At 33.6% G+C, this 16,880-nt stretch overlaps 1 protein-coding gene across 1 annotated transcript in view; it reads left to right on the plus strand.

Moving 5' to 3' along the window:
- The window catches only part of myom1b (myomesin 1b), a 50,884-nt gene that overhangs the window by 1,732 nt on the left and 32,272 nt on the right, over positions 1-16,880 (plus strand). The window contains exons 3-10 of the mRNA XM_079865414.1: positions 5,085-5,219; positions 6,445-6,619; positions 9,901-10,058; positions 11,877-11,969; positions 12,052-12,140; positions 13,556-13,600; positions 15,134-15,292; positions 16,068-16,229. Of these exons, the coding sequence (XP_079721540.1) occupies positions 5,085-5,219; positions 6,445-6,619; positions 9,901-10,058; positions 11,877-11,969; positions 12,052-12,140; positions 13,556-13,600; positions 15,134-15,292; positions 16,068-16,229 (1,016 nt within the window). The remainder of the gene's footprint in view (positions 1-5,084; positions 5,220-6,444; positions 6,620-9,900; positions 10,059-11,876; positions 11,970-12,051; positions 12,141-13,555; positions 13,601-15,133; positions 15,293-16,067; positions 16,230-16,880) is intronic.

Consider the following 16,880-nt stretch of genomic DNA (forward strand, 5'->3'; position numbering starts at 1 on the left):
TCCCACCCAACCTTAAAACTTCCCTAAAACGTGCAATAAATCAAGTATATTCTGCATGCAGTGTGCTTGTTGCTGACACTCATAATGTTCTTCGGTTGACTATCATATTTAAGAAGGTGTATAGGCCTACTATACTAGCATTTCTTTAAAGAATAGTGCCATTTGGAGTAGGTTCTGCTGTGCCTGTGTAAAAAAAAATGTAAGTTGAGTTTTAATAATGGACAGTTAGGGCATCTAAGACTTCACTTTGGTTCCTAGATAGACTGCTTCTTGATTCAAAACTTGCTGTGAATCTTTTTAGGCCTTTCTGTGGTTTGGATCCATGCCTTTACTTTGTTTGATTTACTTCAGGTCATGTGACTGTTGGCTCATGTTTGTCTCAGCAGTTGCTTACTGGGTCACTCTGAATGTCAGAATGTAAGGTTATATCTTCTGTCGTGTTTGGGACGTATCTTACAACAATCTGCAAATTAAAATCATGATTTTATTGGTTTCTTGTTCTCGATTTCATGCCGTAATATAAATAACATTCATAACATAACTTGGCACTTCATTTGGTGTTCTTGACATCATGGTGTATTTATAGAGGCTACAGAAGCAGATGTTGATTATGTGTGTCATATGCATTATGCATTTACATAATTTTCTGAGTCGTTGTATGTAGCCTACTGTATGTGTGTGTGATTTAGAGTTAATGTTGTTGGCAGTCCCTCGTTCCAAGAAGTCAAAGGGTGACTGAGCTTTTACAGTAAATTGTGGAACAGTCTTCCATTCTATATTCGGCAGGCTCCATCTATAAAGGGTTTTAGGTCTCAGTTGAAAACGTATATTAACACTCTTCTGCTAAAACACAAAATAAAATTCGAAAAGTTGAAAGTTAAAGAGAAAAAAAACTTGGTTACACTTTATTTTAAGTTGAGTTAGTTACATTGTACTTAAATAAGGCTACTGAGTAATATGAATTAACTACATGTACTTAATATAGAGTTATGGTTAGGGTTTGGTTTAGGGTTAGTTACTTGTATTTATGCATAATTCACTGTTATTACGTAAGTATATTAAGTAAGTAAGTAGTATAAAGTGTTGCCATCAATTTTTATTTGCACAGTTTTTTCATATTTACACATAGAGAGAAGGAGGCCACAATGCAAATTTTTTTTAAAGATGTCTTTTCCACTATATGGTATCTATAAAAAATGGAAATTTGTATATTAACACTTCTTAAGTTGCTCCAGATGAACCACTTATATTTCTCATGTGTACATCACTTTGGATAGCCTAGAAGCTTCTGCCAAATGAATAAATGGAAATGTAAGATAGGTTGCCTTATTGAGCACTGCTTTCCAAATCCAATTTAAAAAAAAAAAAAAAAAATGTACTCACTCTAATGTTGTTCCAAACCTGTATTAATTTCTTTCTTGTGCTGAACACAAAAGAAGATATTTTGATGAATGTGGGTAACAGTTGGTCCCCATCGACTTCCATAGTAGGAAACAAATATACTATGGAAGTCACTGGGGTACATTAGCTGTTTGGTTACCCACATTCTTCCTAATAACTTTTATTTTCAACAGAAGAAAGAAACTTATTCAGGTTTAAATCAACTTGAGAGAGTAAAAGATTACAATTTTAATTTTCGGGAGAACTATCCCTTTTAATGTTTATAAAACAACAAAACACAAGGAGGAAATCACTTGCTGCTCTTGACTGAGGACTTTAAAAGTAACTTTAATAAGAATCAATGTATAATTTATACAGTAAATTCTATGTTGTGTTTTATTTTCATATTTGTTCATTTAATTACTTTCTTCAATGCTACTGTTAAATACACCTACTGTAGCTGAAAAAATAAAGCACTGTTTATTTCATTTGTATATTAAGTTGTGTATGCGTAATGTGTATCTAACAACAAAGAAAATAATGACAAAGATTTTTATCTTCGCCACTTTGGCCTAAATGTCTGCCATTCTTTTTTATTTTATATTTTGTTAAGGCTTTGTTCTTAAAATAGGAACATTAGTTTGGCTGTAATGCTCAGTCACTTGCAAAATAGTAAAACCAACATGAAAAAGAATCGTGATAAAATCGTGACTCGTGACTTTCCTGAAAAAAATCGTGATATGATATTTTTGCCATATCGCCCACCCCTACTTCAGGCTGATGCAAGACCCCTCTGAGATAACAACCGGTTGGATGTACATTATCCCTTACATAGTACTCTTTTTAAAAGTAGGCTATGCTAAAGTGTACTTTTTCACAAAGGGATAGGCAGACCTCGTTGAAACATTTGTTTTTAGCCTGAATAGATCCCTCTTTTATGAGCTGTGCTGTAGAGGATTTTAAGCAGGATTTGAGGTGTCACAGGATGGCAGGTCGGCACATATACGCTCCTGTTTAAACCCCATTACTCATGCTATCCACTATTGTCTAAACTAAAATATTTTCCATGCTGGGAGAATATAGTTTTTGTGGATCACTTTAGCTGTCCTAGTTCCCCCTCACCCAATCTCTTCTGAACTCTTGAATGTCTATTTATATACACACTCATGAGAGGCATGGATAAGATAGTGATATGTGAAGGATATATGAAGTGTCGGCTATATGTCATCTAAAGCAGTGGTTCTCAAAAAGGGGGCCTGGACCCACTATATGTGCCTCAACAAACTTATGAGGGGGGCTCAAGATGACTAAAAACCAAGATATTTCTTATTAATTGATTGTTTTTATAATGAACATACTAGCTATGACAAGCTCTCAAACATTTTATTGGGTAGAAATTGTGAGTGAGAGGGGGCCATTGAATATTGTTGTATTGTCAGATTCACTGTTCTAAAGGCATGAGTGTAAGGATGAGGCAGAGGAATAAGGATCTACAGGATGTAAACACAGTATGCAAATTCACAAAATGTAAATCTGAGCAGTCTATTCTGATCTAACTAGCATGAGAATCAATACTCAGGTGCATAGGACCTCTGGTGGTGAACTTCAGGCATTGCTGCGGGTGTTTCAATGGATATGCTTTTCACTAATGAACACTTTTTTGAACACATTTTTGAATGCACACAGGTCAGAAAATAAGCTTACATTTTCATTTAGCAGATGTCTTCATCCATACCAACAAATGAGCAATATTATAACACAAGCAATTCATTCAAGTGGCGTGAGTTCCAAACAGCCTAGAAAGTTAGTAGCCTATGTAGTTGAGAGCTTTTTAAAGACCCCATTTATACACATCTTGCTGTAAACGATTCATCGCTGTTCATCACCCTCCCCTCCAAACACTTGTCTTATTGAAAGCACTACACAAAATCCAAATCAAGAGAAAAGTTTATTTATTTTCGCATTGAATATCCTGTTGAATATCTATTCCTTTGTGAAAAAGAAGTACAATTGAGCATACTTAAAGTAGGATACTTGTTTTGAAATGACACTTGAATAAATACAAGTGTGAGCTTAATGTTATGTTTTTGGAGATTTAATTGCATGTTAATTGCAATTCAATGAAAATGTAGTTTAAATTTATATTAGATGCAATTAGATGAACTTTAGAGTGCTTTTTTTGACCCACTTAAAGGACTTAAGTACTTCTTTGTAATTTGAATGATGAAGTTTTAATTTAGTAGTTTTAAAATATGTGAACTTTGAATTTAATATCCTTTAAATTTAATATTGAATAACACAGTTACACAGCTATGTGCTTTTACAACACATAAAAATAAGTGCACTTCTTTAAAGCAAGACAAAAGATTAAAACAGTGACCGTCCTTCAAAGAAAAACTTTAATTTGACATAATTCCAAAGTGCACTATTAAAAGTGTACTTAAGAGTGTTAATAAACATAGTCATGAAAATGTGCTCCCTTTAAGTGGCCTTTTATTTGACTAATATTTCATTATTTGCATAGCATTTTATTTATTTATTATACTTTAAAGATTTTAAGTAGGCTTCACTACAAGTGAACTTTCAATAAAATTAAGTAAACGCATACCTCGGGTCTTTATTGACCCAGGACGTCAATCACTACCCTCCCTCTCATTTTCTTTTTTAAAAGTTAGACATTAACCTTCTTAGTATTCCTCAGCCTATTCATTATAAACAATATAACAAAATAATTATTAATTATAAAAGAATTAATGTTTTCTAACTAATTTTTTGTAAAAAAAAAAAAAAAAAAAAAAGAAATAAAATAAAGTGTTTAGGGTCGCTAGCAACCCGAGGTATGTAATAGTGTAAGTATTTTTTTTTTCTTCATAAAAATTGAGTCTGATCATTTAATAAGTGCAATTCACCTTTATTCCTCAATGTTTGAAACACAATGATTGGGTGAGCGATGAAAATATTGATTTTGAAGACATTGAAAATGATAGTTTTGAGAATATGTTTGAGTTTGCGAATAAGAGTCTGATGTTGTATGTACAGGGAAATGAGCTCTGTCAATGACAGTGACAATGGTAAAAAGCATCTGCACAAATTTAACCCTTTCAAGTTTCGAAAGGTAACGAAATAGCCTATACTTTATTTTAATCTTTTGTAATTGCTATTAAAATATCAAGAGAGTTTTATAGTATTGCGGCAGTTAGAGATTCATCCGTGTTAGTTATAGATCCGGGTTGCTAAAGACCCGAATATGTAATAATGTTTGGCGGAAAATTCATGCATTTAAGGGTTAATGGAGTAAAATGGGTTGCAAATGCTGTTTTGTGTTGAATCATTTAGTAGAGTAGAAAAGTAGATTTTTGTACAATGTTTTGTGGAGATTGGACCACTGAAAAGCATTTCACTATTGAAAGGCAGTGAATGTGAAAGTTCATAGACTTGTAAGAGTGAGTATAGATGGGGGGTTCTATCTTTAAAAAATGTTTCACCATTGATGAAGTTTTTTGGTGCTTTGATGCACTATAGGACCACTGAGGCGATTAACCTCCTTCCCATTCACTCTCTTAACAACCTTTCCTCTCGCTCCCGCTCCCTTAACAGTCTTTCTTCACGACACCACACCCCTTCCAAAAATCATAATAGTGTGTGAAAGAAGTGCTGGATACTCACCGATGTGTGTGTATGTTGCCATTTCTGCATCATTGTAGCATTAGAGCTGCCACATATACATCTCTAGAAGAGGGGGGGATTAGCCCTCTGCCCAAGAGAGCCAAGCCAACCTATCTCGCCATGGACAAGGAGAACCAGATCATCGGTTATGTGGTGCCCATCTTCAGGGGCAGGTAATAAAAACAATGGGTTTTATTAGTGTTGGAACAAACACGTGATGCAGCTGTTCTATACTTCATATTTTCCATTGTTAGCATGCATTGGGGTTCATAGCAGGCACTGCAATAATATGCACATGCCTTCAAACAAGTCCTATTTGCCTACACTCACAAAAAGGCTTCACATATGATTTTACAGTCAGAGTCAGATCCCATTGAAGAAAGGTTTCATGGTTCTTTAACCCTTGTGAAAAAGAAGTACACTTAGCACTATAGTTTCGGACACTTAATTGCATGTTAATAGCAATTAAACGAAAATGTAGTATAGTTTACATTCATATTAAATGCAATTAGCTGAACTTTAGAGTGCTTTTTATGACCCATCTGTAATTTTATAATTACTTTTATTGTCTTGTAAATATGGTTAAAGTGAACTGCTGAATGTACTGATAAGCACTTATGGTAAACTAAAATATACTTCAATGTAATTTCTTTTTAAAATTTGTATTTCATGTATTTAAATATTTGTAATTACACATTTGTAATGATAAAGGTGCAACTTAATACAATTAAAATGTATTAACTGTAGATGAAATATTGAATAACACACATTTATTATAATAAAGTCATTTTATATATGCTTTAGTATGTTAATCAAAGCAAGTGTTCTTCTTTAAAGCACAACAAAAGATTATTAAAACGTATGACTTAAATGGACTTTAAAGGAAAACTTTTAATTTGACACTATATAAATTGTACTTAAGTGTTTTAAACAGAAAGTTTACTCTATTTAAGTACACTTAAGTGACCTTTTATTTAATTAATATTATATTATATGCAAGTATGTTTTATATTTTATTTATCTATACTTTTAAGGTTTGAAATGCACTACAAGTGCACATTCAGTACAATTAAGTGCACTTCTTTTTCACAGGGGAAAGCCTATGATGGAACCTTTTAACATTGAGCAGTCTTTTAATTTCAGCTAGAACCATTCAGCTAACTTTGGCCAAAATGGTTCTTGGTAGGAAAAGTGTTTTCAAAGGACCACTGATGAATCTTTATATTTAAGGGTGTATATGGGAAGATACTGGAAGTTCTCTTAAAGAACACAGATGTAAAGTGGCATTACATTTTTTTGTTTAAAAAGCCTTGTGTATATATGCGACAGAATATGTGTTGTATTGCTTTGTTTAATTCATGAGGTGTGTGAATGTGATGCTACATGATCTCCCCTCAGTCATGAGTTTCAAAGTGGCCTATCAGACACTGAGGAAGCGCGTGCTAAAGAGAGTGCTGGCTATCTGGCACGCCGTGACCTCTTCTCTAGCGGCGTGGAGTCGGAGCGCACCGAATACAAGTCCCGCAGAACCGTCATGAGGGAGTCCGCAGAGCGCATCTCCCTTAGCAAGAGGGTCAGTGGAGATCCTAAAGTCCTGTTCCTAAACACATAACTCATGATTACGGTTGTGATGATCTCTTTTCTCTTGATAACCATTCTAAATGAATGATTTGTCAAATAACACTTCTCATTTAAATTTATAACAACTACAAATTGTTGAACTGAGCTGCACCACATGTCTGACAGTTCCCTGGTGAAAAAGAAGTGCACTTTAGCAAAACTTTATTTTTTACTTATAAAGGAAACAATATGCTTTAAAAAAATACTTAAGTGCAAATTTAATGAGACGTTTTTTCGGACACTTAATTGCACGTTAATTGCATTTAGATGAAAATCTATTATAAAGTCTTTAAATGACATTAAATGCAATTAGCTGAACTTTAGAGTGCTTTTTGACCCACTTAAAGTAGGTCTTAAGTATATCTTTACATTTAATTTCATAAATACTTCAAATGTACTGCCGAATATTCTTATAGTAAACAAAAAAATACTTAAATGCAATTTCTAATGACACTTACATGTCGTGTTTAAATGTATTTGTAATAACACATTGATAAAGTTGATAAAAATATTGACAAAGTTGCAATGTGTTATATTTTAAATATATTAACTTTAAATGTAATATCAAATAACACTACAGTTAAAATTATAATCAAATACTTTACATGTGCTTTGGTATGTTAGTCAACACATCAAAATAAGAGTATACTTTAAAGTGCGACAAAAGATTATTAAAATAATATTGATTTAAAAGTATACTTAAGTGTGTACTTAACAGTCATAAAAGTGTGAAGTACACTTACGTGGCCATTTATATCAGTAATATTACATTATCTGCACGTACCATTCTTATAATACTTTTAAGATTTAAAGTACATTACAGGTACACATTTAATAATACAATTAAGTACACTTCTTTTTCACAAGGGTATAAGCATCACTATTTGAACAATCACCTAACCCATGTATTAAACTTCAGTGTATAACTGCACAATTTGTGCAATGGACATAAATTGTATGTCTAATGAATGACAAAACAATTAAAAACATCTCATATTGACACTGACGTAAATTGAAAACGCTGTATCTAGCAACAAGAATAGCATAGACTCAGAGGTGGGCTCGTTTTACTGCCAGTAAGCAATCCACTAGCAACCACGTGAAGCAACCCTAGCCACTGAATAGCAATAGCAAGCACCAAACATTTTATTCAGAAAATGTAGCCTATTTTTAGCAGCATTTTATGTTTTTAAACTGTTACAACAAACTCATACATTTGCAAACTGATTTTCCCATGTTACTAAACATGAAGCCTACACACTCAACAAAAAAAGGTGAAAATTGTATTTGTGTGAACCAATTGTGCAACAGACTTGCATTAGTGAATTGCTTTCATTGAGGAACATTATTAAACTCCTGTATACGTCCCTTATTTTTAGATAGGAAAAAGAGCAAGAAAGTATCAAGACACAAACTTTATTTAGTTCTGGTCCTGGTGCCAACAAACCATGCCACCATGGTGCCAGATTTCAAGGGTTGTAATGTTTTATGTGTATGTGTGGTGTGCGTTAATCTGCGGTGCGTGTTAAAGTGACGATGAAACTACTGTTGTCGACAAGTGACGTGCTGATAGCTGAGGGAAGCCTCAGGGAGATCATGATTACACTGACATGACTGGACAAACAGAAGCAATGACTGCAAGGAGGCACTCGATCCTATTGCCTGTTCTGTTAAACAGCCTGAGTCCGGGTGAAGAACAAATTATACATGCTCCATACATTTTGTCTACATATTATGTAAATAGAAGATGCCTCATTAGAAAAGTTCCATATTACACTCTTTGTTCTGACAGAATTTGTGGCAAGGGATAGCACTGTCAATAACTCATCCCAGTTTGTAAAAACAAAAGTCATAACAATATAATGGACTTTGGGGAAAGGCATTCTGGGGGGGTTGGACATAAATGTGAACCTTAAAGTTTTCTTTTAGTAGTGGTACTACTTTATAAGTGGATGGATTTCTGTTTACTATGCATTACTAGTTCCTCTGGGTGGATTTTCTTTTTGACAATCATTTTCTGGTAAACCAGCTTAACACCCCTTGTGAAAAAGAAATGCGCTTAATTGTATTAAATGTGCACTTGAAGTGCACTTCAAATTTTAAAAGTATATATATAATTTTTAAACTGTACTTCTAGATAATATAACATTAATAAAATAAAAGGCCACTTAAGTGTACTTAAAGTGTACACTTTCATGACTTTGTTTCTTAACACACTTAAGTACACTTTTATAAAGTACACTTTGTAATAATGTGAAATTAAAAGTTTTACTGTAAAGTACAATGTTAAATTATAGGTTTAATCATGTTTAGCTGTGCTTTAAAGAAGTACACTTAGTTGTACTTGTTGACTAACATACCAAAGCACATGTAAATTACTTAATTATAATTTTAAATGTAGTTATTCAATATTAAATTAAAATAAATATATTTTAAATGTACTAAATTGCAACTTCATCTACACAAATGTGTAATTACAAATATATTTAAATACATGACACACAAGTTTCAATAGAAATAACAATAGTATATTTTAGTTTACCATAAATGCTTGCCAGTACATTCAGCAGTACACTTTAACCATATTTCAAAAACAATGGAAGTAATTATAATTCTACAAATATTTATATTCATTATATTTATAAAAAGTCCTACTAATAATTCTGCTGATAGCATTTAAAATAATTTAAACTATAATACATTTTAATTTCAATGCTATTAACATGCAATTAAGTGTCTGAAAGCATTACATTCAGTTCGCACTTAAGTAAATTATTTGAAAGTATGTTATTTTCATAATAAGGACTCTTTTTAGAAGTATGATAAAAAGTGTACTTCTTTTTCAAAAGGGATAGATATGACATGAGCTGAAATATTTGACATTGCACAAACAAGTTTAGCAATGATTGTATCTAATCACACATAATTGTTTAACTCTCCTGGTTATTTTCAGAAAAGTGTATTTTATTGTTTATTTCTTTTGCAATTCCTTGAATTTTAGATTTCCATAAGTGAATTACAGTATACATTTTATTTTTTTATTTTTTACAAATCAAGAGGATTCATCGAAATCTTCTCAGCTAGAACGTACTTTTAGGCAGTTTGCATCTTAAAATAGTAATGTGTTTGGTCATAAATGCCTTACATTTAGTTTATCAGCATGCTCCTAATGCATTTATGACCAAAGAATGTTACCACTTTCTAAACAATATATGATTGGCTGCATGCCCTCAGATCCATGAGAACGAAGAGTACCATAAGCGTCTGAACGAGGACAGCCTGATGCACACTCCCGAGTTTGTGACCGCGCCGCGTTCCCACACTGTTTGGGAGAAACAGTGTGTGAGGCTGCACTGTACCATCTCAGGATGGCCTGAACCACGCGTCGTGTGGTGAGTTAGTATGCACAAACAAGCATGCACATATACACAAACACACATGCTTACAGACTACTATTACTAATGATGTTTGCATTATGTCAAGAATAATATATGACAGTGTTATTTTAGTACAATTGAGATACTATTAGTTTGTTTTAATGTCTTATTTATTTTCATATTTTCTGTTTTCATTTTATTTTTAGTTAGTAGACAATAGTATGTGTTTTTCTCATTGTTTTTTTTATATATTTTATTTTATTTCAAGTAATGACTTTTTTTATGGTTTTAGATTTAGTTTAGTTGACTGTAATAACCCTGGAGACAAGGGACAAATCTCTGTCTTCTCCATTTGTTCTTAATTTACTGCTACTGGCCTTAAAGTCAACGTGGAATCAAAACTGACCCTATTTACTTTCTTAATGCATTCAAGCCCTGTTGTGCACATTACTCCAAAGAAAAAGATGTTTGTCTTAGTAATCTTTTATCTAATCTTATATGTAATCTTTTATCAAATTGTAACATGTTCTACCTCTTAAATGTTTTATAATTTGTATTGCCACTTAGGCCAGTGGTTGTGGTAGCCTATTTCTTCTTCCTTTTTCTTCTTTTCTTTTCTTTTCTTTTCTTTTCTTTTCTTTTCTTTTCTTTTCTTTTCTTTTCTTTTCTTTTCTTTTACATTTACATTTCAAAATAGTTTTTCATACAAAAGTAAACAGAATTTGTTAATATCGCCATTAACTGCATACAGGCAGAAAAAAAAAAGCAAAATCAATAACACATTGGGCCAGATTTATTAAACAGGGCAAATTAGTATGAGACCACAATCCCATAAAAGCGCAGATGGGAGTGGAAATTAATTATGCGAAATCTCCCCCTATACGCTCATTCACTATTCCCTACATTACTCCACTAATATAGTCCACTTGAAGGAGTGAATAAAAACAAGTGAGCGAATTCGGACACTGAGTGCGCCGGAAGGGATGCTGCTTTAATAGTCATTTGAAACTTAGCAAACTGGCAGCTCCAATAGGTTCTAATTAAAAGATTTATCTTAAAATCTGTCATTGAAACTAGCATGTATAAACCTTAATTAAACAAATGAATAATAATTTATATATGTATAATAATATGAATTTATAGCCACATTGGACCAGTTTTTTGGAAAATAGATGGGTGAATGATTCAGCTGCGTGCGCTATGGAATTCATTCAGCACGAGCCTCGCGGTGCATAGGTATTCTCTAGCCGTTGAGCGTAATCTCTGACAATGCAATTAAAGAAAACAGGCGCAGCAGCTCATTTCCAGGACCATTATGACTAACGCAATCTACCAAAATAAAGAATTCTCGTGTTTTGGGCAGCTTGGATCACATAGGCCTACCTATCCCGCAGCAGCTCACTCTGTTTCCGTCACTATTTTTTAAATGCATTTTGTCCATAGAAATGCGTGGACGTGACTAGCGGAAGTTTTGAGTGCGGTGGGCAGACGCACGCGACTAATCGATAATGACATTCGTTGTCGATGATTTTCATTATCGGTTATTGTCGATTTGATCGATTAGGCTTTGTTGTTGCAGCCCTAGATCCGTCTGTTGTAACTTTAATTGCCCGCGAAACAAAGGGTGCATTTCGAGGCCACATTTTAAGGAGACTTTGATTTGGGACAGCCCTTGTTGTGCTGTGGTGGCGCAATTGGACTTCGAATGTTGCATTTTATATGCAATTTCTTTCCATATGAACAGATCAGTGAGGGTGAGCCTTCAGCCTCCACTTTTCAGTCCAAAAACTGCATTATCCCGCTGTATTTCAATACATCCTTTTCCTCCCTCAGGTACAAGAACAATGTTAGCATTGATCCTATGTCCAAGCCAGGAAAGTACAAAGTGGAGAGCAGCTATAATGTCCACTCCCTGGAGATTAACAGGTGATCACACAAGGACTTCAAAGTGCACAGTCAAAGTGATTTGCAATGGTTGTGTGAGTAACACATCTGTCTCTAATTCCAGGTGTGATTTTGATGACACTGCACAATATCGAGTGTCAGCCATGAACAGCAAGGGCGAGAACTCTGCTTTTGCTTCTGTTGTCGTCAAAAGTAGGTCTGAAATAAATCATCCTTACTGTCCTAGAACACTAAACAATGATTGCAACTGCATCCTGTAGTTACCTAAAATATCAATACAGAAAATTACTAACCCTAACTACTCAATACAAGAATTGTATTTTTTGTAATATACATTTAATGAATAGGTCCATTTTGATCACAAAATCAGAATCATGTTATTCAGTTGCTCATTCTAGCAAAGCATTATACTCGGTTTCATTCAAATGAAAAATTGTATGTTGCCACACTCTGAAAACAATGTTTTGCCTAAGAAATAAATAAATAAAATAAAATGCATCAGTTTCTAATAAAATTATGTTCAACCAACAAACTACATTAAGTTAGAGGGAAGTAATTATTTGTAGCATAAACACAAATTTTTAAGTTGATTACTCATAAAAATTAAGTTGTTCCAACTAGCATAATTTACTTAAATGGAGCGGTGGCCGTGAAACCAGTTGATCTTCTCTATTTAAGTTCAAATTAACAGATCATTCCAAATTTAGCATGTAAATTTAAAGAACGCGCAAGATATTACTTGTCACTGGCACTAGCGCAGTCATTGCTCATAGAGCAATATACAATATACTCTGTATTGCCACCCCCACAATCGAGCTCTAATACTCTTCAGCAAAAAGTTAGCATGAGATTTATGAGAAACAAATTAGCATGAGAAGAACGCAATTCCATGATTACAGCACCGATAGGTGTGGAAAGAAAGTTCTGCGGGAGATACTGACAATGCGCAAATTAAGAAAAAAAGTTAAATGAACCAGTTGCATAAACTGCTAAGACTAGACTTACAAGTTAGACACATTTTTTTCTTTAAGACAGTTCATAACTTTTTTATGTCAGTTACACAAAAATGCAGATTGGTCTAATTTGATACCGAAAAGTACGTCTGATTACTCCTAACTAACTGCTTGTTGGTCATATTAGTTCTTAAGACACAGTCTTAGCATAATGGCAATGTTTATGCAATGTTTATCAGCTTATCAAACTGAACTTAAACTGAATAAGTTCAACCCAATTTCTAAAGTCATCAAAACAATTTAATTAAGTTACTCCAACTTAATAAAAAAAAAAACTATTAACACAGACATTTCAGTTTAAATTACATCTAATATTAAGAACAGAACTCAAATAATATCAAATAATAATGTTTGCAACTTTTAGAGTTTCAAAATAACCTACTGTATTTTGTGTTTACATTTCTACATGCATTTAATATGTAATTATTTGGTGGAGCTCCTTGTAATTTAATCTGAAACAGATGAATAATGAAGTCATTTGAATGCTGCTGACAATTGTCTTTAGAAGGACTAGTTGGCAAATGAATCATTCCCAGTTATTTGATAAAACAGAGAGAAAAAAAAAACTTCTCTTTTGTGTCATTTGATGTTTAGGATTCAAAGGAGAATTTGATGATTGTCTGCCTTCTCCCAGACTCCGTAAGTAATTCAGAATAAAATCGGATACAAGCTGATTTCTTTTATTTCACAGTTAATGTAAATGTGATTTGCTTAAAGGGATATTTCACCGCTGGAAAGATGAATGTGTATTTAAACACATTGGGTCATTTATGTAGTAGAAATGTGAAATTATTTTAGAAGTTGGTGCCTTCTAGACTGAGAAAAGCCAGAAAATGTATTTTTGGCTCATGTGGATGAACTCCCAGAATGCACTCGCTGCCCTACGAGGCCACTCCAAAGCCACGCCTACCGGTTACAGAGGGCAGTATCGGAAGAAATGATACAACTAGGCTACTAGTTGACTTGAAACTGAAAAGACGCTGTTTTATCGTGAGATCCCCTATGGGCGGGTTGAAAACATGCGAAACGAGCTCCTACTACTGGCTGTAGTCTCTCGCCTCTGGCCGCCGATGACGCAAAAAGACGATTTTTGTGTCATTGGAGGTTTTTTTCCAGACACACAATACAGAAATCTCTCATCTCAGGGGGACATGAGGGAGGGAAGCACGGTCATTTGAAAATACTGATACAAAGCTTAAATGCTAATTGGTGAAGTATCCCTTTAAGTGTGTGAAGCTTTGAGCATGAGACTAAAGTTTTTAATGCCAGCTGGCTAATGGCTATTTTGTCTCCAATTCGCTGGGTGCAGAAAGCAGAAAGGTCAGCTTTAAAGGTAACCTTGGTGAAGGTTTTTTTTTGTAATGTTCTTGTGATGTTTTAGTTTCGTCTGGTTTCCCTGATCATCTTAAGTGCATGATCGTCCCTTCCCATTTGTTCTCTATCTTTGTTTATTTGATGAACATATTTACCGATTGTGTTGATAACATTCAGGATTGGTTTTGACGAGTTAGACACAATGTGCTGTTTTGAGAACTGCATTGATATTATCCAAATATTAAAGGGGTAATGAATTGAAACAACAACAACAAAAAAACAAAAGCATGTTTACGGTAACGTACATGTAATCGTACACTAATCGTACAATTAAAAGCGCATTACTGTAAAGATGTTTTTGTTTGGCGTATTTAACAATATTCCTTCAATGCATATTGGCAATAGGCCTAAAGAAAAAAAGAAATGCAAAATACAATCTGTTTGTAGAGTTCTTCTCTAAAAGTTTTGACAAATGATGTGTATGTCAGAGAACATACAATATCTTTCAGTTTCCAGTTTCAGTGTGTGTTTGTATATGTCTTCATGCATTCAGCATTGTTAATGCAAATATCTTTCATTAACATTCACTCTTCTCTTGTTGTGTCTTGTGTATTTTATGAATTTGGTGTCAAACCAATATTTCACTAAATGATGCCTGCTGTCAGTCTTCTTTCGACTCTTGATGTGAAATGATATTCATGTGAAAACCCTTCATACCCTTCCCAGAGTAATAAATCATTGTACACATATGTGTTTCATTAAACAGATGTTATTATGATGAATCCTGGAGCCAATCTTATCCAGCGACATTGAATTTTCATAAAATAATACTGAATTGAATATGTGTGTGTACTGCAGCACCATGTCTGGAGTACGGTGTGACATTCGAGACGCACATTGTGGAGAAGTTTGGTGTGTCTTTTGGACGTGAGGGTGAGACGTTGAGTTTGGGCTGCTCTGTTATCATCTACCCTTCACTGCAACGCTTCCAGCCTGAGATAGAGTGGTACAGAGATGGTAAGTCTGGGAGAAAAATAATAATAAGCCCTGATAAGATCTTTTGCAAAATTAATGTAATCAGATAATATTGCTAATATTGGGTGATCCTGATCTCAATCATTACATATCTAATCTTTACTTCTTGGAAATCGGTGCATTACACATACCAGTCAAAAGTTTGGAATATTTATGTTTTTTGTTTTTAATGTTTGTAAAAGATGTCTCTTATTTTCACCAAAGCTTTAAACCAGCAAAAATTATAACAGCAATATTGTAAAATATTATTACAATTTAAAATAAATGTTTTCTGTTTAAATATATTTTAAAATGTAATGTATTCCTGTGATGCAAAGCTGAATTTTCAGTATCATTACTCCAGTCTTCAGTCACATGATCCTTCAGAAATTATTCTAATATGCTGATTTGATACTCAATTATAAATCATTATTGGTGCTCAATTATTAATGATGATTCTTATTATCAATGCTGATAACAGTTTTTGCTGCTTAATAATTTTGTAGAAATTGTGATAATGGTTTGTGAAATAGGGATCTTTTTTAACATTATGTCTTTACTGTCACTTTTAATATATAACATTTCACAATATTAATGTTTTTTTTTTTATTTGTCAAATAAATGCAGCCTTGGTGAAGATAAGAGACTTAATTATTCCAAACTTTTGATCGGTATTGTACAATTTCTTTTAAATACCTAAATGTATTTTCCGCTTACCCTGCAGTGCTTACTATTGCTACCTTGTGATTCATAATGCATGGATGTGTTTGTGTGTCAGATAAACTGCTGGTGCCATCAAAATGGGTTCAGACGCACTGGAGCGGCGACAGAGCCACGCTCACTCTCACACACCTCAACAAGGAGGATGAGGGGCTGTACACACTTCGTGTCATAACCAAGTCTGGCTTTGAGACACATTCTGCATATGTCTTTGTCAGAGGTGAGGACTACGACAGTGCACTCAGCCTGCTACATTATTACAAGCCACTTTATTCATGCTGGTAATACAGTAACTATGTGTTAAATGAAGAGTATTTAGGGTACACTAAAAACTCTGTTACTACAAATGGAATATGTAAATATTAAAAAGTGCCATTTGCGGGCGTTTTTAAATAATGGTATGAACTTGGGAAAGTTACAAGTCACAAAACAAGTACAAATTTCACCCTTGAATTATTTGAAACATTTACTGGTATTGTAGAAATCCACTAATCAATTTGATTTGATTCTTCTCAACGAGCAAAATTAGGAAAAGATTTATAGATTTTGTTCTTTTAAATTGCAGATTTTATACTTTTATTTTATTTTTGTGGTTGGTCTGTTTCAAAATATTCTAAATTATTACAGATAACTGTAATATCACAGTTAGTTTTGTGCTAATTGTTTTACAAGAAAAAGAGCTTTAGACTAACTCTTTTGGCTTGTACTGTGTGAGTTTAGCATGTTTCTCTGAGCCTCCCTTCTCAGCTCATGTTTCATTCTAAATTTATCCTTGTCGTCCCGTGTCTATGCTGTCATGACATTCAAATGAAGGAGTTGTGAGACTGTTTGGACAAATGAAGTTCTCAACACTTCCCAACAGTTGTTGCAA

This window comes from Squalius cephalus (assembly GCF_949319135.1).
Source record: "Squalius cephalus genome assembly, chromosome: 3".
NCBI lineage: Eukaryota > Metazoa > Chordata > Actinopteri > Cypriniformes > Leuciscidae > Squalius > Squalius cephalus.